Source organism: Musca autumnalis, unplaced genomic scaffold, assembly GCF_047663935.1.
Source record: "Musca autumnalis isolate F117 unplaced genomic scaffold, ASM4766393v1 scaffold_3, whole genome shotgun sequence".
NCBI classification, from domain to species: domain Eukaryota; kingdom Metazoa; phylum Arthropoda; class Insecta; order Diptera; family Muscidae; genus Musca; species Musca autumnalis.
This window is the reverse complement of record NW_027411866.1, coordinates 190,565,957-190,589,032: the sequence shown is the minus strand read 5'-3', so window position 1 is coordinate 190,589,032 and position 23,076 is coordinate 190,565,957. Positions and strand designations below refer to the sequence as shown.

Sequence of the window (23,076 nt, the reverse complement as noted above, 5' to 3'; positions counted from 1 at the left end):
CCAATAGTCACATGTTACTTGCTTATGCTGATGATATAGACATCATGAGCCGATCAGTAAAAGAACCTTTATGAAGGTCGAAGGAGAATCTGCTAAAGTGGGTCTGGCGGTAAACGGTGAGAAGACCAAGTTGATGGTGTCGACGCGCAATGCGTCCATTGCGATCGGACCAACTGTTGAAGTTGGTTCCTATAATTTTGAGGTAGTAAAAGACTTCGTATACCTCGGCACCGCCGTAAGCACAACAAACGACATCAGTTGTGAAATAAAAAGAAGAGTTGTATTGGCCAACAGATGCTACTTTGGCTTAAGTAAGCACTTTAAAAACAAGCCACATCTCGTCAAACAAAAATAACGCTTTACAAAACACTGATACTACCCGTGCTGATGTATGGTTCCGAAGCCTGCGCAAGCAGATAAGGCAGTGTTTGGTGTGTTTGAGAGAAAAATTCTTCGAAAGATCTACGGACCAATCTGATTTGACGGTGAATATCGACGTCGCATGAACCACGAGCTGTATCTGCTATACAACGACATCAATATTGTTAAACGTATCGAGATGCAGCGATTGCGTTGGCTAGGCCATACCATAAGAATGAGCGATAATGAACCCGCTAAAAAGGCGTATAAACACGGGGCGCTTGGCAGTGCACGCAGAATTGGCAGGCCAAGGAATAGATGACGCAAACAAGTGAATGATGAGATGAAAAGGCGCGGTATTCCAGAGTGCGAAGCAACAAATAGAGATAATTGGAGATCTTTTCTTAGTTCGGTCTATGGAACAAATGTTCTGTAATGGACCAGCTAAGTAAATAAGTAATTGACGTCACAATCTTTAGAATTACGAAAATCGGAAGGTACGGTTCTATGGGGCCTATAATGAACAAAGACTAAATACCAAATTTCAGCCATTTCGCTGGGTTCCTGTGGTCACAACCTTCAAAATACAGAAAATCAGGAGGACTGTTCTATGGGGCTATGCAAAGGCGAGGACCTATTATATATATTTCTTGGAGAAAGTTTTATACCCGCACCGAAAATTAAGTACCAAATTCCAGCCATTTCGGTGTTATAATGAGGGGCTATTCTATGGGGGCTATATCAAAACGTGGACCGATATAGCGCATTTGCAATACCAAACATCCTAGGAGTAATAGAAACTTCTATACCAAATTACAAAGCTATATCTTGATTTCAACAGACGGACGGACAGACGGACATGGGCTATATCGACTTAGAATTTTGATCAAGAATATATATACTTTATAGGGTCTCCGATGAATATTTTAATGTGTTACAAACGGAATGACATATTTAATTATACCAACCATACTATGGTGAAGGGTATAATTGCACTGTGCTACAAAAGATGACTAAAAAAAATATTCAAGCGTTCTGATGCAAAAATTCTATCGTATAGGTGTCCATGGATAACTAAAATACCTTTGGGTCACTTCGTTTTTTACGATGAAAATGTGCCTCATCAAAATAATGGTTTTAGACCCCAAGTATGTTTGGACGAAATGCGTTTCAGACAATTTGGAGTCGACCTAGCCATGTCCGTCCGTCTGTCTGTCTGTCCTGCTGGTTGGAGCGCACTATAACTCTTGCGCGAATGAAGCGATTCGGTTCAAATTTTGGCTTTCGTAATATTTTGCCCAAACTTAGTTTAAGTTCGAAGATGAGTTACATCGGTCCCCTCCTTCCGGTACCTCCCCCACAAAAGTTCGAAAATGTTTGGAAAGTTTGTGCGCACGATAACTCTTGAAGGGAGTGACCGATTTGGTCCATACTTTGTATAGCGTAAACTTTCTACCAGAGTAATATGAGGTTCAAATATGGACTCAATCGGTCCACCCCTTCGGGTACCTCCCACACAAAATTTCGGAAAAGTTCAGTTTAGTACCAGCTTTCGAATCGCTTTGATTTTTGTTGTAACAACTTGCATTCACTGTCCCGATACGAAGGTACAAGTTTCATCAGGGGCAAGTCCACCCTTCCTGAGAAACTATCCTTAAAGGTGCAAAAAAAACCCTATGACACCGTGTGTAGTGGTTGGAGCGCAAGACAACTCTCGAACGGATCTACTGAGTCGGTCCAAAATGTGGCCTTCGTAATATTTTGCCATATCGGTCCACACGATAAGCCATATCGGTCCACACCTTCAGGTACCTCCCCCAAAAAAGTTCAAAAATGTTCGGAAAAATTGTGCGCACTATAACTCTGGATGGGAGTGAGCGATTTGGTCCATACTTTACACATCCTAATATATTTACCTGATACAGATCAGGTTCAAATATGGACTATATTTGTTTTGTTTAGTCCATCGGGTACCTCCCACACAAAATTTTGGATAAATTCACTTTAAGACCTGTTCTCGAATCACTTAGATTTTTGTTGACGCATCTTGCATTCTCTGTCTCAATTACGACAGTAAATGTTTTTTCAGGGGCAAGTCCATACTTCTTGAGAAAACAGCCTGAAAGTTGTAAAAAAACCCCTATGGCATCATATGTAGTGGCTGTAGAGCTCGATCCGAATACTGCGTTCGTCCACAATGTGGATATCGTAATATTTCTTCGAATATTAGATGAAATTCGATGGTATTGCTTATAGGTCCACTGCTTCCGGTACCTCTCCCACAAATGTTTGAAAATATTTCCTAAAATGATAAGAGCAATATCTCACAAACGTAGCAACCGATTTGGTCCAAATTTTCGATCTCGAAATTTTTTGTCCTAGCTTAGTTTATGTCCAAATTTGTGCCCTATCGGTAGGGGGTATATTAAGTTTGTCACTACGTTTGTAACTACTGGAAATAATCATTGTAGACCCCACAAAGTATATATATTCTTGATCAGCGTGCAATTCTACATCGATATAGCCATGTCCGTCCGTCTGTCCGTCTGTGGAAATCACTCTAGCGTCCGAACGGATTGACGTAGGTTGATGAAATTTTGGGAAAATATGTTATATTTACGTAGGACTTTTGGTATTGAAAGCGGGCTATGTAGGTCCACGCTTTCGTATAGCCCCCATACAAAATGACGCGTGACGCGTCGTCGTTTTAAGGAATATTTAAGATATTTGCCCCATTTTACCACCGAATTGGTTGTAATTTGGTACTTTGTGTCTTTAGAGGCCAGAAAACATTCCTACCAAAGTTGGGTTATATAGGTCCACTTTTTGGTATAGCCCCCATATAAGGCCCCATATAAAGTACGCGTCATTTTAATACATTCAATATATATTAAAATGACGCGTACTTTATATTTATTGTGTCTTCAGAGGCCAGAAAACATTCCTACCAAAGTTGGGCTATATAGGTCCACGTTTTGGTATAGTCCCCACATAAGACCCCTTATAAAGTACGCGTCATTTTAATATATTTTGAATGTATTAGACCCATTTGACCAAAGAATCGGTTGTAACTTTGTATTTTGTGTTTCCAGAGGCTAAGAAACATTTCTACCATAAAATGTTTATATAGGTCCACGTGTTGATATAGCCCCCATAATACAATATCTACCGATCTTCGATATTTTGAATGTTTTAGCCTCATTATCACACCGAGATGGCTGAAATTTGATATTTAGTCTTCTTTAGGCGTATAAAACTTTCCCCAGAAATTTGTAGGTACAGGTCCACGCCATCATATAGCCCCCATAGAACGGTACCTTCCGAATTTCGGTATTTTGAAGGTTGTGGCCGCATTAATCCACCGAAATGGCTGAAATTTGTGGTGGAGGGTATAAAAAGTTCGGCCCGACCGAACTTAGCGCTTTTCTTACTTGTTAAAGTTTTTTTGGGTATAGTTGCAAGAAGAAATTAATTTTTCGGATTTAAAATTACTATGGTTGTCAAAAACAAATAAAGGTAAACAAAAAAAATTTTGGTGATACTACTTTTATATGCAAGCAACATTTATAAGTTATTTGCACTTAGTTTCCAAAGATATACAATGAAAAAAACTCAAAAATACTCACCAATTAGCAATGAAATAATTGTCATAACTAAAAAATAAAAATTTGCTATTCGACGAAATTGCTCGAGTAGATTTTGTGGTAGAAATGTTATGAATGTGTATTTCGTTGATTTAATGCGATTTAGCTTTTGTTTTCGTTTTTTCTTCTTGACCTCCTCATCACCGCCAATTTTTATTTGTAGCCAATCATTGATGGTGCTGACACGCGAACCCTGCAATACAAAAAATAACATGTTTTAGAATGTTTCTTAATTTTAAAAATGAATTAATATAATTTGAGTTATTATAGGGTAATGACAGCATATTTGATATGTTCAAAATAATTTGTAAAATTTAAAAAATAAATTTAGTATTGAAAAATTAAATTTCGTGTTCTTAATACTTTAGCTTATCTATTTAAATGCATTCGCTTGAATTGTGGAGCAGAAATGGCGCCATTTGTTATTTTTTTCTATTAAATAGAAATCTTTTTGCGGTTACTGTGCACAAAAATGCAATACTTTAATCATAGACGTAATCAATTAACACTTTGGTGTGTTTTTGTTGTACTGTTTTTTTATTTCGATTTAAAAACAATATTTATTGAAAACACAGTTTGTTGTACATGTGCAAATGCTAACAAATCAAAATGGAACATTCTGTAACAAGGCAAGGCATTATTAAAAACAAAACATGTGCAAACTTTATGCCAAGGTTTCCTCAATAATAAAATCCGTGTTACATTATTATTCCCCAAGACAAACCAAAGCAACAATAATATTTGTTCAAGTAATTAGAAACTTAATACGAAAAGCTATTAGCAAAAAAAAATAGAACGAACATTAAACGTTTCATGAAATGCAAATAGCGGTTAGAAATTCTTTAGAATTTTAAAACTTCAAATTTGTAGAATTATTTGGAAAACAGAACATACAAATTTTTATTAAATTTATTTTTGCAGCAATTATTCACTTCAATTTCTTTGTTGTTTTCAAATTTATTGTATAGAGGTTAATAGAGTTCGCAAGAATTGTTTTACTTTGCACAATAAAAAATATTATTTTCTTTCGTTTTTTGTTGTGTTACAAATCCTATTGACATATGTATTTTACTTGCAATTATTATGAAGAATAATGTATTTGAACAGTTTATAGCTTCGCTTGAATCAAAATTTGTTCTACAGGTTCCAAATGCTAGAAAGTTAATCAGTTTTTATGACCATTTTATATTGAACTGTAATTAATGTAGGCATTTATACCCACACCCAGTTACGTAGCCAGAAATACAGCTCGGCCACATCAAAAACAAGTAATTGACAGTTTAAAGTCGATTTAGCCTTGTCTGTCCGTCTGTCTGGTTGGTGTGCACGATAACTCTTGAACGGATTAGACGAACTCCAAACTTAGCATCTCGTTATATTTTGTCATGTCATAGATAAAATTCGGTGATGGGCCAAATGTGGTCCACTGCTTCCACCACTTGTAGAGAAGTTTTACATGGCTGGAATACTTAGGAAAGTCGCCAACATTACTGAGTGGTATTTTGCCACAGTTGAAAATTTGATGCTGCCTAGCCGGGGAATCGAACCCACGACCTTCTGCGTGCAAGGCGAGTGTGCATACCATTGCACCATGGTGGAACCCAGTTTGACAAACCCTTGTTAAAATAATGGGTTAGTAGGGGGTTTTGTAAGTAGTTACCGCTACAAAACAAAAACTATAAAAACCCATTGCTGCGAACCCCACTCACCTGTCTCCTGATTCTTAATAGACTTAGTCATAAAGATAACTGAATAAAATATACGAACAAATTTGCGTTGCTACAACAACAACAACGGAAATAATTCCCATTTACCTCATACCATCTGAGTCACTTTTCGCCATTGAAATCGGCTTGCTACTACAGGGAAATTTCTATCCGTACGTTGACCAATATATTTGGATGAAAATAGAGTACATAGGTATACACATAGGTATAGAAAAGAAAAACGAACCCCTCTAAAGTTGACGAACCCCTCTAAAGTTGGCGAACCCCGCAAACGTTTTAAGGACCATGATCTGCGAATCTGCAGCTGGAATGTTCGCACTCTTTATAGAGAAGGTGCAGTCTTCCCATTGGCAGACGTACTTTAAAAATACAAGGCCGACATTACTGCCATACAGGAAATACGATGGAACGGGAAAGGCGTCACAACAACACCTAAAGGGGACGCACTGTATTATAGCTGCCATGACGTAAAGCATGAGTTTGGTTGCGGATTTGTAGATAGTCGGAGACTGAAACATCTGGTATCCAGCTTTACCCCAGTGAATGAAAGACTTGCTGCAATTCGAATAAAAGCTAAATTCTTCAACATCAGCTTTATTTGCGCTCATGCCCCCACTGAAGAAAATGACGAACAGACCAAAGATGTATTTTACGAGCGCTTATATATATATATATATATATATATATATATATATATATATATTACATATTTTATGAGCGCTTAGAAGAAACATATGACCGTTGCCCTGCCCATGACATTAAAATCATTCTGGGCGATTTTAATGCCAAAATTGGAAAGGAGAATATCTTTGGCCCAACAGTCGGGAAATTCAGTCTCCACAGTGAAACATCTGACAATGGTATGAGGCTGATAGACTTTGCAGCTGCAAAAAACATGGTAGTTAGCAGTACCAGATTTAATCATCTCGATATTCATAAGGGCACCTGGCTGTCTCCAGATCAATGAACAAGTAATCAAATTGATCATGTTGTGATAGATGGAAGACATTCATCCAGCGTGTTGGATGTACGATCGTTCCGAGGCGCAAACATTGATTCGGACCACTACCTTGTTGCAGCAAAGGTACGTACCCGTCTAAACGTTGCAAATAAAGCACGAACAGACACAACGCGGAAGTTGGACATCGATAGGCTGCAAACACAAGAGATAGCCACAGCATATTCCACTCAACTAGCCCAATTGCTTAACGCGAGCACTCCTTGTCCCGATAACATAACAACACAATGGCAACATATTGCCCACTCCATACAAACAGCCGCAATATCCATACTTGGATTCCAGAGACCTCCACAAAGGAATTCATGGTATGACCAGGAGTGTCGTGCTGCTACCGAAGAGAAAAATGCGGCATATAGAGCTATTTTACAACCCAGTGGGAAAATGTAATCGATGGGAATCGAACGGGTAATACAGAGCCACTATGATTTATTGATTACCGAATACATTATTCGTAACACGGTGCATGTCCTAGGAAAATAATATATTCCTTTATAGTATCCATAGAAAGCATCGTGTAATCAATGGGTATATTCTTTTATAGTTCTTTAGTAATATATAATGGAATTCATATACTAGAATGCATCGTATTATGTATGTATTCTCTTTTTATAAATAATTTATTCCCCCGTATGCCTTAAGTAATTCATTGCATTAAAATAGAAAACCATTAATTTTAATTATTATACCCTCCACCATATGGAGGGTATAATTAAATTTGTGATTCCGTTTGTAACACATCGAAATATTCGTCGGAGACCCTATAAAGTATATATATTATTGATCAGTATAAAATTCTATGTCGATTTGACAATGTCCGTCTGTCCGTCCGTCCGTCCGTCCGTCCGTCAGTCCGTCCGTCTGTCTGTCTGTTGAAATCAAGATACAGCTCGCAATTTTAAAGATAGAGAGTCAAAATTTGGTACAGAAGTTTTTATTACTTGCAGGATGGTTGGTATTGAAAATGGGATATATCGGTCCACGTTTTGATATAGCCCCCATAGAACGGTACCTCCCGATTTTCGGAATTTTTAAGGTTTTAGCTTCATTATCCTACCAAAATGGCTGAAATTTGGTACGTAGTCTTCTTTAGGGGTATAAAACATTCCCCCAGAATTTTGTCGGTATCGGTCCACACCTACATATAGCCCCCATAGAACGGTACCTCCCGATTTTCGGTATTTTTAAGGTTTTAGCTTCATTATCCTCCCAAAATGGCTGAAATTTGATACGTAGTCTTCTTTAGGGGTATACAACTTTCCTCCAAAATTTTGTTGGTATCGGTCCACACCTTCATATAGCCCCCATAGAACGGTACCTCCCGATTTTCGGTATTTTTAAGGTTTTAGCTTCATTATCCTACCAAAATGGCTGAAATTTGATACGTAGTCTTCTTTAGGGGTATACAACTTTCCTCCAGAATTTTGTTGGTATCGGTCCACACCTTCATATAGCCCCCATAGAACGGTACCACCCGATTTTCGGTATTTTTAAGGTTTTAGCTTCATTATCCTACCAAAATGACTGAAATTTGATACGTAGTCTTCTTTAGGGGTATACAACTTTCCTCCAGAATTTTGTTGGTATCGGTCCACACCTTCATATAGCCCCCATAGAACGGTACCTCCCGATTTTCGGTATTTTTAAGGTTTTAGCTTCATTATCCTACCAAAACGGTTGAAATTTGGTACGTAGTCTTCTTTAGGGGTATAAAACTTTCCCTTAGCTTTCCTAAAAATGGCTGAAATTTGGTACGTAGTCTTCTTTAGGGGTATAAAACTTTCCCCCAGAATTTTGTCGGTATCGGTTTACACCTTCATATAGTCCCCATGGAAAGGTACCTCCCGATTTTTCATATTTTGAAGGTTGTGTCTTCAATATTCCACCAAAATGGCTGAAATTTGGTATTTAGTCTTCAATGTGATATAAAACTGTTCGTCAGAAATATGTCTGTACAGGTCCACGCATTCATATTGCCCCATTTCTGACTAACATTCGTCGGTATAGGACCACGTTTCGATATAGCCCCCATAGAACGGTACCTCCCGATTTTCGTAATACTGAAGATTGTGACGTCAATATCCAACCGAAATGGCTGAAATTCGTTATTTCGTCTTCCAAGAGTTATAAAATATTCCAGAAGAGTATTAAGCTGGGTACACATTTTCAGTTTGAATGTCGATATTTCGCAATTATCGATAACTGTCAAACCGTCCAGCAACCACAAAACATTTTGTGGTTGCATGATGAATGACAAAAATGAACGGATACACTAGCAAGCACCAACAAAGCTGTCATTCAAAACTGGCAATGTGTACTCAGCTTTAGAAGCGTACTTCTTGATTTTCGGTATTTTTTAAGTTTTAGTCACATTCTCTTACCGAAATATAGGAAATTTGGTATTAAGTCTTCTTTGAGCCGGCCGAACTTAACACCGTTTTTACTTGTTTTTTATTTATATTTAGAAATATAAGAGCTCTGTTCCTTTACGTGCAAGAATCTTCAAGTTTTACCACTTTTTACTCGAAAAGCGTTCCTTTACTTCTGACACCACACAATTCGTATGAGAGCAGTTCACAACTTTTGCTACTTTTGCCGGTTTTACCATTTTCAAAAGTAAAGGAACAGACCAAAGGATTTTATGTAGTTAAAAAAGTATTCATAGAATACAAAAAAAGAATATTCATTCATTAACAACAGAAATTAAAATAGTTCATTACATTTTTTTACAAAATTACGTCTTTATTGTTACACGACACAAACAAAACTGACAAATTTATGCTGCGACTTAAAGGCGTCGGCAGATAACGGGATTACAAAAAAATAAAAAAAAATACAAAAAGAAACATTGCATTCCCTGGTCGTATCCAGTGGGAATGTAAGAGGTAATTAATATGAATTTTTTGTCAAGTGGAATTACTCGTTCGATTCTTTACGGTATAACGTATCTTCTATAATATATTTAATAATTTAACTTTTTGTCCAATTATATTCTTTTCTCGATTCTTACGGATACGTTTTGGAACGTATTGCTTATAATGCATTAATAAATATATTTTCAATGTAATATGTTCCCAATTTTCCCACTGGGAATCAGTAGCAACGCGTAGCGCACGAGAGAGATATCGGGAGAAAAGGAGAGAAGAGAAACGTCTTTTCCGCAAGAAAAAGAGAGAAATGGAAAAGCGGGAGTGCGAAAAAATCGAGATGTACAGGAGCCAGATGAAGTCCGAAAATTCTACCAAAGAGTGAAACATCAAACAGATGGCTTTGGTACAGGCACATCCTCCTGTAGAGACCAGCAACGTAATCTGGTAACAGATACAGATAGCGTGCCGATGGCTTACCAGCCGAGCTGTTTAAAACCGGAGGCGACACGCTGATAAGGTGTATGCATCAGCTAGTTAGCACCATCTGGCAGGAAGAACGCGTACCCGACGATTGGAACCTGAGCATCCTATGTCCCGTTCACAAGAAAGGAGATAAGACTGTATGCTCAAACTATAGGGGCATAAGTCTTCTCCCTATTGCCTATAAGATAGTGTCAGGGATATTGTGCGAACGACTAAAGCCAATGGTCAACGAAATAATTGGACCATACCAATGTGGCTTTAGACCTGGCAAGTCCACCATTGACCAGATATTTACCCTGCGGCAAATCCTAGAGAAGACCCAAGAGATGCAGATCGACACATTTCACCTTTTCGTCGATTATAAAGCAGCATTCGACAGTCCCCTCCGATCAAAGGTATTCCACGCAATGTCTGAATTTGGTATCCCCGCAAAGCTCATCCGGCTTTGTAAGATGACATTAACTGATACTAGGTCCTCAGTTAAAATTGGAAAGAACCTCTCCGAAGAATTTTGTACCAAAAGAAGTTTCAGACAAGGAGACAGCCTTTCGTGTGATCTTTTCAACATTTTGCTGGAAAAGGTAATACGAGTCAAAAGAAATGGCACAATTTACACCAATAGCCACATGTTACTTGCCTATGCTGATGACATAAACATCATGGGACGATCAGTAAAGGAAGTAACTGATACCTTTATGAAGGTCGAAGCAGAATCTGCGAAAGTGGGTCTGGCGGTAAACGGCGAAAAGACCAAATTGATGGTGTCGACGCGCAAAGCGTCCACAGAGCTCGGACCAACCGTGGAAGTTGGTACCTACAATTTTGAGGTAGTTAAAGACTTCGTCTACCTCGGCACTGCCATAAACACAACAAACAACATCAGTTGTGAAATAAGAAGAAGAATTGTATTGGCCAATAGATGCTACTATGGTCTAAGTAAGCAATTTAAAAACAAAGTCACATCTCGTCAAACAAAAATAACACTATACAAAACGCTGATACTACCCGTGCTAATGTATGGCTCCGAAGCATGGGTACTTGGGCAAGCAGATAAGGCAGTGCTTGGTGTGTTTGAGAGGAAAATTCTTCGAAAGATCTACGGGCCGATTTGCGTTGACGGTGAATATCGACGTCGTATGAACCACGAGCTATATAAGCTATACAAAGACATGCATATAGTTAAACGTATCGAGATGCAACGATTGCGTTGGCTAGGCCATATCATGAGAATGAGCGATGATGAACCCGCTAAAAAGGCGTATGAATACATGCCACATGGCGGTGCACGCAGAATCGGCAGGCCTAAGCTTCGATGGAGCACACAAGTGGATGAAGAAATGGAAAGGCGCGGTATTCCAAAAAGTCAAGCGAAAAACAGAGAGGAATGGATATCTTTTCTTAGTTCGGTCTATGGAACAAATGTTCTGTAATGGGCCAACTAAGTAAGTAATAGATAATATTCGGTGACGGACATTGAGGTCCACTGCCTCGGGTACCTCCGCCACAAATGCTCAAAACTTAAATGGTGCACACGAAATCTCTCGAAGCTGTTTTAGTCCAAACATTGTACATCGCAATATTTCTTCCAGAAATATATAGATCAGGTTCGAGCTTCGAATATGGACTATATCGGTCCAATCCTGCAGTTTAAGGTCTTCTCTCGGTTCGTTTCGATTTTTGAATAAGCTCGCCAAAATATATGAAGATCGATCCATTCATTTTCGAGCTATTGCTGCATTTTAAGTTGCGCCTCTACACACAGAACACTACGGGTTCTTCAATTTAAACGGTCATACCTCAGCCACGTTTGCTCGGATCGACTTGATATTTTTTGTGGCATAACTGTACTTCAAAATAAGCCAATATTTTTTTGATTTTTTGAAAGTGATGAGTAGAGGTAACCCCTTATGGCGGTAAATGTCTCTTCAGGGGCAAGTCCATACTTCCTGCGAAAATGGTCTGAAAGGTGTAAAAACCCTGTAGCTGCTGTAATATTTCTGTGAACCTTAGATAAAGCACCATTTCGGATACTTTCAAAATTTCAAAAATTTTCCGAAACTTTCAATAAAAGAAATTTTTCGGATCTTTTTGTTTTGTTTTTTTTTTCAGCAGGTTGGCAGTTCCGTACTTTCTGGCGTAATGGACCAAAAGATCTACACTATGGCTAGTAGATACGATACAACCTTTGGACATGTTAATATTTCTCTCAAATGAAATCAAGTTTAAGTTGACAAAATGTTCACGTACATAAACCTGTCATAAACACATTTTATTACAGGCTTGTAGTCGTAAACTCTATAACCCGGTTTACAAATGCCAGTATTGGCAAGACAATAGCAAAAATACAAACCTTTTTCACAAATACATTTATAAATTTTTAAATATGTATAGAGAAACTTATGAATGTATTGGTGAAAATGGTTTGTAAGTTTGCTATTGTCTTGCCAATACTGTATGTGTGTAAACGCCTAGTAAAATATCGGTGGATTCAGTTCACGTCATTGCACGGCTGGTTCTATGCACACGAATGACTCTGAGGAATCTTCGACCAGGGGCCGTCACCACAACAATGTGTTTGTGTTCGTATGTATTTTCACCATGGGACACAGACTGCCTGTTCCGAGGTCTTTTCGTCAATGCAAGGATAGAAAAAAGTCTAGACCATGGATCTTTTCCATTTGCAGATCCGCATCCACAATATATCAACATCGATGAGATGAACTGGATATATGGAATGGTTGCACTTCCGAGGATGCTCTGGTGTTAGTCGCCTCCAGGACTACTGCAATAGGAGTTATCATCTTTCCGTCGTCGGAATATGAGACACTCCCGCAGTCTTCCCAACAACAACAAATACAACATCTAGAACCACATATTATTGTTCAGCGCCCCGAAAATGCATCCTTCCTTCAACAAGTCAGCGCAATCGTAGTCTTTATGTGTCGGGGGAATATCATGATAGCCGCGATCTAGAAAATAAAGCTCATCGACAACTGTCGCCTGCAATATTGCGATGCTTACAAAGTTTTGCGAAAAGAACGTACATGAAGCGGAGGGAAAGGGCTTGGCTTCTTTATATACCAGTACATACCTAGTGACCCATATGTATGAGGGTAGCAGTATAGTGTGGGACTGCCGAGGTAGACTTGTTTAATATGTACATACCGCCACGAATATCTGTGCCCTGCGCTATATGCCTAATATTAGTTCGCTATAAGAGAACTATAAACGTCTGGTGCTAGGGGACTTCAGTGCTCACCATGGGCTTTGGCATTCCGTCCTATGCAATGACCAGAGGGGTACAGCGCTGGTCGAGTAAATTGATAGCACCCCATTTTTGCATGGTGAACGGTGATGCTCCTTTGAGAATAAGAGGAGCTTTTCACAGCTCGCCAGACATACCCGTTGTAGCAGCCGATCTGATAAATTACGTGTCCTGGCAACCCGTTATTTCTTTTGGCTCATCCCACCTTGCTATCATCTTGTTCTCTAAACCATAGGAAAACTGAGTAGCAAGGTTTCAGAGAATTTTAAAATCTCTTCAGAGAGCTGGTCATTCCCTCAGATCTTCAGGTAGCTGAGAGAATTTTATGGCATATCATCACTGCAGTAGTCACTCGGTATATACCTGCTGGTCGAACACACGAAATCAGACCATATTTTTTAGCAGAGGCGGCAAGACTTGCAAGTGAGCCTCGTAGTATGAACCCAGATGAACCTCTTGAAGTCAACATACTAGAAGGCGAATATACGCGGAAAAAGATGCCATCGTAAACGCGAAATCATATAAAGTGCTGGGCCCACACGGAATCTCAATGTTATGCTTCAGCAACTGGATAGACACGGGGTTGCGTATTTATCGAAGTTCCTCAATGTACCGTTAGCCACCCATATTCTACCGGAAGCCTGGAAAATAGGCAGGGTGGTCCAGCTACTGAAGCAGGCAGATGTTAATCGTACAGGCCGATCACCCTTTTGTCGCCAGTACCAAAGATTCCAGAGGCGCTACCCTTTCCCATGATGAGAGGCAGTTTCCTAGCTGCCCAACATGCATGCAGCATGGATTCCGGAAAGTGAACAGCACAACAAAAGCATTGCACTCCATATTCACACATATCAGTCGAGGACCAGAGCAGTCTGTGCGAACGAACAGTTATTGCTGCTCTTGACCTATCGAAAGCTTTCGATACCATCAACCATGCTAAGCTGTTTGAGGTTATAGAAAATACTTTCCTCCAGTCGAGTTTGAAACGTTGGATAATCAACTACATGTCGTCGGTGTCATGCTTAAGTGTTCCATACGCCATTTTTGACATTTTGAGGTAAAGGTACCTTACAAGGTTTTGAACCATGCTCTTTCAGATTTTTTGGTCGGTTTTTCTCTATCTCTTATAGTTTCTGAGATATTCAGATGCCAGTATGTTCCATATCCGCTTTGTGACCTAAAAAATCTTGTCGTTTTGTTCCATATCCATAAAGCCAGGCGTATGGAACAAAACAACTTTGAACTTTTTAGTTCCATATCCATGTCGTTTGGCGTATGGAACAAAAAGAGACAAAAACGAATTGTTCCGCACCAAAAATGATGGCGTTTGGAACAAAAAATTGCCCATTTTTGCCAAGTTACGGAAAAGTGTGGCGTATGGAACAAATTGTTTTAAAGGACTTGGTTTAAAAACTGAAGAATAATAGTTTCTAAATCCAAATATTGTTGAATATTGTATTGTTATATGAAAACGAGAACGTATCAATCGTTTAAACAAAAAATCCATAGTTTAAAGACAAAATTTTGATGTAAGTCCACAAAAATATACGTAAAAATCAATCATCAATCCGTTTTGTCCGATCGAAATTTTTACCACAAAAAAATAGTGATAAGTGGGGCAAATCCCTTAAATAAATGTTTTAATAAACCTATAATAATGGTCCTTATTGTATTTATATGAGAAAAATAAATGTTTCATTTAAAGTCCTGATTTTTAAACTCCACAGTAGCACTTCATATAAGGGAGGTGGAACACGATTGATAAAAAGTGTTTTGGTTGAAATGTGACAAAACGTGTTCCATGTGACACAAACTGCCAAAAACATGAAAAAAAGATTCCATGGAACAATTCAGCAACTTTTTGCAATTATAAAAATTTGCCATAACTTCTAGACTATCACAGATATCTGACTAAAATAAACTACTGAAATATTCTATGAGTTTAGTTAAGTAGAACTGAGCTCTTAAAGTATTGGATTATTGCACCATTTTTATCCTGTATGGCCTTAAACATTAACTTGAGTTTTTCTCGAATCAGGCAAATGGCGTATGGAACACTTAAGCATGACACCGACGATGTGTGGACGCGAAAAAAATGCGAAGTCCAACACCCGTGGAGTGAAGCAGATCGTTTCCCAATTTCAAACCATCCATACGGCTTTGAGGTTGTAATGTTTGTGAATAAATGTATGCTCTTATAAAGAAGTACGCCGGTCTGTGGTTAGATATGAGGTGCCAGTGTTGTATGCAGATGTTAGCGCTACACATTGGAAGAATATTTTAAACTGCTGAATGCCGCCTTGGTGAATGCAACAAAGGTGCCTCCTCATGACACCAGTTGACCATCTTCATGAGGAGACGAAGATTTTAACGGTACAGGCACGTCATAATCTGGAGAGAGAGGTCCAAAGGTATAAGCGACAACTTCTTGATCAACAAGCCCTTTCAGTCACGCTTGAATATCATACATGCAGTTGTGCAAGCAGTGCAAAGGCCCCATCCATCGCAGCAGAAAAACGTCAAGGCAAGCACGAGTGGCTTTAAAAAAATAAAAAAACAGTTGGTTCCGCCCTAATATACAGGCGCAAAAAACACCAACGTTTAATGTTTTAACATTTGACACAGAAACCTTATATATGAAATTTTATGAAAAAATTTTGCAACTTCATTGTTGTGGCACGTATCCTAAAAAAATTGTGAAAATTGGACCAGATTTCGATAAATCCCATGAAATTTTCAAAATTTTTTGTAGGATTCGTTTTTTAGCCAAAACAATGAACTGGTAAAACTGTTCATCGATTGGACCATAAAGGCGGATTTTAAAGAATTTTGGTGAAACTACAACTTCGGTCTCATATAAATTGCTATGGAAAAAAATATCCCTCTGGTGGCACGGCTTAACTTTAACCGATCGCCATAAAATTTCATATATAAGATTTTCGGGTTAAATGAAAAAAAAAAAACAAAAAATAGTTTACATGTATGCGTTTAAAACCCGTTACTGTCCGTACACGTGGCACAATGCAATGTGTAGTGTGTTCTGCTGCAAATCAGAAGGGATCAAACTTAGGAAATAATTCCCATTTGCATCATGAGCCTGAAATAAATAGAAATAAATGTGTCAAATAATATCGAAATCGGTTCAGATTTGGATATAGCTCCCATATATATTTTCGCCCGATTTCACGTATTTGCTGCACGGTATATGTGTCCGATTTCAATGAAATTTGGAATGTGTGACTGAATTCGGTCTAAAAATAAATGTGCCAATTTATATCGCAATCGGTTCGGATTTGGATATAGTTCTCATATATATTTTCGCCGGATTTCACGTATTTGCTGCACCCTATATCTGTCCAATTTTGAAGAAATTTGGATTGTGTGACTGAATTCGGTCTAGTAATAAGTATACCTTATTATATCGAAATCAGTTCAGATTTATATATACATATCCCCCATATATTGTTCACATATTCACAGTGGGTGTAGGGTATCATATAGTAGGCCCCGCCCAACTATGATCCTTTCTTAACTGGTTTCTAATATTTTTAATTGAATTATTTGAGTTATCCTGCTCAATGTTCATTCATTGGAAAGCTCGGAGAGCATTAACGAACTCTGTTGCATATGACCGAGGCGATTGAAGGTCAATTCTTACTTCGACTGCTGTAACAAATGTTAAGTAAATGCTACCAAATAGAGTATTCATTTTGGTGTAAGGCGTCATTTACGTTGATAATATTATTAAATGAATGTATCTCAAATAAATCGCATATTTTCTGAAGATATTTGAAGCTAGAATTTAACTTGATGAAGTCACTGTTCTTTGTCAAATATTCCTCTTTTGTTTTGACAAAGAAAACAACAACAACAAAAATAACTTTTTGTGTTTTAATGTGTTTCTTAATGTGTTGTTGTGTGTTTTTATAGCATTTAAAAACGATTTAGCAAAAATTTATGGGATTCTGGTTTCACTAAATTTATTTCCATTATTTTTTTCAAAATCTTTGTTTACGAGCACTAAGTATTATGTTTCACATGTGATTTGACCAATAGTATTATAATGTGTATACACGTCTCTAATGGAAATGAACAACAAATGCATGTTTATGACCCCAAAATCATAAGATAAAAGAACAACATATTTATAACTAAATCGTAAAGTAAACACAACGGGTGGTCTCCGGGAGAGATCCTTTGACCGATCATAAGTATTAGAAAACTTTGTTTATAAAATTTGCTGTCCACTCCCAGCTTCTAAGCTTCAACATTTCAAACAATGCCAAACAATAAAAACGGAATACTGCGTAAATTAAAAAATTTTTACGTTGTTCTTTGCAAAATACTAAAATATAAATTTATTACGATTCGTAGAGGCTTTGATATATGATAGACATATAAAAAGTTGATCATAATTTAAATATTTCAAAGGAACATTAAAGCAACATTGTGATTATGACGATTTTAAAAATCAATGGCTGCAAAATTAAAATATGAATATTATACATTTGGCTCGTGTGTACTTAAAAATTGAACTTTTCACGAGAAAATTTAAAAGTATGGTATTTTCAGGTGAAAAACTGCAATTGCAACAAATACCAACTGTCCATTTAATAACAGAACATAACGCCAGACAGATTTATAGGGAGAAACAAGTAAAAAGTATCAGTCGGCTTTGTCGACAGAGATATACACTCAGCTTGTGTGAATTGGCAGATCAACTACCGGTTACACAATCAAAATCATTCTCCCCAATAATTATGTATTTAAGAAGTTTTCAGATTTTATGGCCAGTTTTGGACGTACGAACTTGCCGATAAATGTATATATTTGGATGAAAGCTAAAAAGTGTTGCGGAGGAGGAACCTGAAGGAATACATCGGCATGGTGGAAATATAACTTAAAGTTTTTGGACCTCTTAGTTAAGAAGCATGGACTTGTCCACGAAAGACATAATATCGCTGTAAAGAGGACCACAAAGAGTAGCATCGGAATAAGTTGCAAAAGGATATTTGAACAGTCGGTAAACTGCACTTAAACATAAATGATGAACTTTTGTGGGGGATGCCCCAAGGAAATGATCGATATAGACCATTTTCTAATTAAACTGCATTTGGACAAAATATTAGGAGATTCAAAGTTTGGACCAAATTGTTTGCAGCGTTCAACAGATATTGCGCGTGCCATTTTTGCGAAAAGTTTAGAACTTTTGCGGGGAAAGTACTCGATGGAATGGACCGATATGGCTTATCTTTGAATTTATACTAACTTTGTTCAAAATACTACGAAGGCCAAATTTTGGACCGAATTGGAAGCTACGTACGAACATTATCGAGCGCTCCAGCCGCTACACATGGTGTCATAGGAGGGTTTTTAAACCTTTCGCGCTACACGCAGAGAAAAAAATATGTTTGATCCAACAATATTCCAAGAGCAAAATATGTATTGTTAACATATTGTTGGATTCCTCATGTAGTATTGTAAATCCAAAAATAGTTTGTGTCAACTGAACAATATTTCTCTCTTTTCTTCGAAAATTTGTTTCTCTTCTCTCGCTATTCGATGCCGTGTTGAAAAAACAATTTTGGTGAGTTGTGGTGTGTTTGTATGACATGCTGCCTTTACCTTTGTTTTTGTGTGTATGTACTTGTGAGACTCTTGTTTTTATTTGTTTCTGTTTTGTTTCATTCTTCTTTCCTTTTCATGTTTGTTATGGTGTTTAATTATTCCTTATGTTGTGGTGGGTTCTTGTGGCTTTTTGTTTGTCTTTGTTGTCAGCCAATACAGCAAACCATGTATTGTGTTCATCAATGATTGCAATATTATACGCGACATTTATATCCAAGTTATGCGAAAAGTGTATATGAGAAGTATATGCACTCAAATCAAAAATTTCTGGGCTGGTTTTCTGTATTGACAATACTTTTTGTAAACAAAATTAGATTATGATAGTTCCTACAATCGGTATTGTTAACGATTTTAACAATATTGCGGAAATTCGAAAGTTGTTTTTGTTTTCTTTGTTTGGAACAAAAGATGGTATTTTTGATTTGGATTAAAATGTTTGAACAAAACAAATACATTTTTGGAACCAAAACATATATTTTTGTTCCAACAAAAGCGAAAAATATTTTTTCTCTGCGTGTATTTCTTCACGAAGTATAGACTTGTCCTGAAAACGAAAAAAACTTGTGCTGTCTTAATTGTGGCAGCAAATACAAGTTGCTACAGCAAAAGTCAAAGCGATGTGAGAGCAGCTCTTAAACTCCATTTTTCCGAAGTTTTGTGAAGGAGGTACCCCAAGTAGTAGACTGATATAGTCCATATTCGAACTATATCTAAGATTCGCAGAAATATTACACAAAGTTTTGAATTTTTGTGAGGGAGGCATTGTCGTCGTAATGGTGGCGCCGAATACGAGAACAGGTCTTCAACTGAACATTTCCGTAATTTTGTGGGGAAGTACCCGAAATTTCACGATGTGCAAAGTATGGGCCAATTCAGTTACTCTCATCAAGAGTTATCGTGCTCACAATTTTTTCGAATAATTGTTAACTTTTGTGGGGGAGGTACCTGAAGAAGTGCACCGATATGGCACATCTTCGAACATACCCTAAGTTTGGACAAAATATTACAAAGGTTTAAAATATTTTGGACCAAATCACTTTATCCGTTCAAGAGTTATTGGGCGCTCCAGTCAATTAGACGGTGCAAAATTTGGCTTTCGTAATTTTCAGTCCAAACTTTGTTTAAGTTCAAAGATGGTCCACTCCTTCCGGTACCTTTCCCTACAAAAGTTCGAAATGTTCGGACAATTTGTGCGCACGATAACTCTTGAAGGGACTAACCAACTTGGTCCATATTTTGCACTTCGTGAAAATTTTATCACACTTAGATTAGGTCCCAATATAGAATCAATCGGTCTACTCCTTCGCGGTGAACTTTTGTATAGGAAAAGTCATCTCCGGTGAACTTTTGTATAGGAAAAGTCATCTCCGGTGAATTTTAGTACTGAAAAAGTCATCTCCGATGAACTTTTGTGTTATAAAAGTCATCTCCGGTGAACTTTTGTATAGGAAAATTCATCTCCGGTGAACTTTTGTATAGGAAAAGTCATCTCCGGTGAACTTTTATATTGGAAAAGTCATCTCCGGTAAACTTTTGTATTGGAAAAGTCATCTCCGGTGAATTTTTGTATTGGAAAAGTCATCTCCGGTGAACTTTTGTATAGGAAAAGTCATCTCCGGTGAACTTTTGTATTGGAAAAGTCTTGTCCGGTGAACTTTTGTATAGGGGAGGTCATCTGCGGTGAACTTTTGTATTGGAAAAGTCATCTCCGGTGAACTTTTGTATAGGAAAAGTCATCTCCGGTGAATTTTTGTATTGGAAAAGTCATCTCCGGTGCACTTTTGTAGAGGAAAAGTCATCTCCGGTGAACTTTTGTATAGGAAAAGTCATCTTCGGTGAACTTTTGTATTGGAAAAGACATCTCCGGTGAATTTTTGTATTGAAAAAGTCATCTCCGGTGAACTTTTGTGTTATAAAAGTCATATCCGGTGAACTTTTGTATAGGAAAAGTCATCTCCGGTGAACTTTTGTATAGGAAAATTCATCTCCGGTGAACTTTTGTATAGGAAAAGTCATCTCCGGTGAACTTTTGTATAGGAAAAGTCATCTCCGGTGAACTTTTGTATTGGAAAAGACATCTCCGGTGAACTTTTGTAAAGGAAAAGTCATCTCCAGTGAACTTTTGTATAGGAAAAGTCGTCTCCGGTGAAGTTTTGTATTGGAAAAGTCATCTCCGGTGAACTTTTGTATCGGAAAAGTCATCTCCGGTGAACTTTTGTGTAGGAAAAGTCATCTCCGGTGAACTTTTGTGTAGGAAAAGTCATATCCGGTGAACCTTTGTATAGGAAAAGTCATCTCCGGTGAACTTTTATATAGGAAAAGTCATCTGCGGTGAACTTTTGTATAAGAAAAGTCATCTCCGGTTAACTTTTGTATAGGAAAAGTCATCTCCGGTAAGCTTTTGTATTGGAAAAGTCATATCCGGTGAACTTTTGTATAGGAAAAGTCATCTCCGGTGAACTTTTGTATAGGAAAGGTCATCTCCGGTGAACTTTTGTATAGGAAAGGTCATCTCCGGTGAACTTTTGTATTGGAAAAGACATCTCCGGTGAAATTTTGTAAAGGAAAAGTCATCTCCAGTGAACTTTTGTATAGGAAAAGTCATCTCTGGTGAACTTTTATGTTGGAAAAGTCATCTCCGGTGAACCTTTGTATAGGAAAAGTCATCTCCGGCAAACTTTTGTATAGGAAAAGTCATCTCCGGTGAACTTTTGTATTGGAAAAGTTATCTGCGGTAAACTTTTGTATAGGAAAAGTCATCTCCGGTGAACTTTTGTATAGGAAAAGTCATCTCCGGTAAACTTTTGTATTGGAAAAGTCATCTCCGGTGAACTTTGGTATTGGAACTTTTGTGTAGGAAAAGTCATCTCCGGTGAACCTTTGTATAGGAAAAGTCATCTCCGATGAACTTTTGTATAGGAAAAGTCATCTCCGGTGAAATTTTGTATAGGAAAAGTCTTCTCCGGTGAACTTTTGTATAGGAAAAATCACCTCCGGTGAACTTTTGTATTGGAAAAGTCTTGTCCGGTGAACTTTTGTATAGGGAAGGTCATCTGCGGTGAACTTTTGTATTGGAACTTTTGTGTAAGAAAAGTCATCTCTGGTGAACTTTTCTATTGGAAAAGTTATCTGCGGTGAGCTTTTGTATTGGAAAAGTCATCTCCGGTGAACTTTTGTATAGGAAAAGTCATCTCCGGTGAACTTTTGTATAGGAAAGGTCATCTCCGGTAAACTTTTGTATAGGAAAGTCATCTCCGGTGAACTTTTGTATTGGAAAAGTCATCTCAGGTGAACTTTGGTATTGGCACTTTTGTGTAGGAAAAGTCATCTCCGGTGAACCTTTGTATAGGAAAAGTCATCTCCGGTGAACTTTTGTATTTTTAACTTTTATGGGGGAGGTACCTGAAGGAGTGGATTGATATGGCACATCTTTGAACATACCCTAAGTTTGGGTATTACAAAGGTCCAACATATTTTGGAATAAATCACCCTATCTGTTCGGGAGTTATTTTACGCTCCAGCCAATCAGGCGGTCCAAAATTTGGCTTTCGTAATATTCAGTCCAAACTTTGTTTAAGTTCGAAGATTGGTTATATCGTTCTACTCCATCCGGTACCTTTCCCTACAAAAGTTCGAAAAAAGTTCAATCGGTCTACTTCTTCGCGTACCTCCCATACAAAATTTCGGAAAAGTTCAGTTTAGGACCTGCTCACGAATCGCTTTGATTTTTGTTGTAATAACTTGTATCCACTGAACGGTATAAGTTTCATCAGGGGCAAATCCATAGGTGGAAATAACCTTATGACACCGGGTGTAGTTGTTGGAGCGCAAGATAACTCTCGAACGGATCAGCCAATTCGGTCCAAAATTTGGGCTTCGTAATATTTTGTCTAAACTTAGTATAAGTTCTAAGATAAGCCATATTGGTCCACTCATTCAGGTTCCTCCCCCACAAAAGTCAAAAGTTTACATCCTAATATATCTTTCAGATAAATACCAGATTCGAATATGTACTAAATTTGTTCATTCCTTCGGGTACCTCCCACACATTATTTCCGATAAGTTCACTTTAAGACCTGCT

The 23,076-nt window shown here is 37.8% G+C and overlaps 1 protein-coding gene across 9 annotated transcripts in view; it reads right to left on the bottom strand.

The window, feature by feature from the left end:
* LOC141398605 (phospholipid-transporting ATPase IF-like) overlaps positions 1 to 23,076 on the bottom strand; it is a 106,496-nt gene that overhangs the window by 28,022 nt on the left and 55,398 nt on the right. For all 9 annotated transcript variants that reach the window (XM_073976024.1, XM_073976023.1, XM_073976025.1 and 6 more), the window contains one exon: positions 3,987 to 4,197. In XM_073976024.1, coding sequence (XP_073832125.1) covers positions 3,987 to 4,197 — 211 coding nt within the window. The remainder of the gene's footprint in view (positions 1 to 3,986; positions 4,198 to 23,076) is intronic.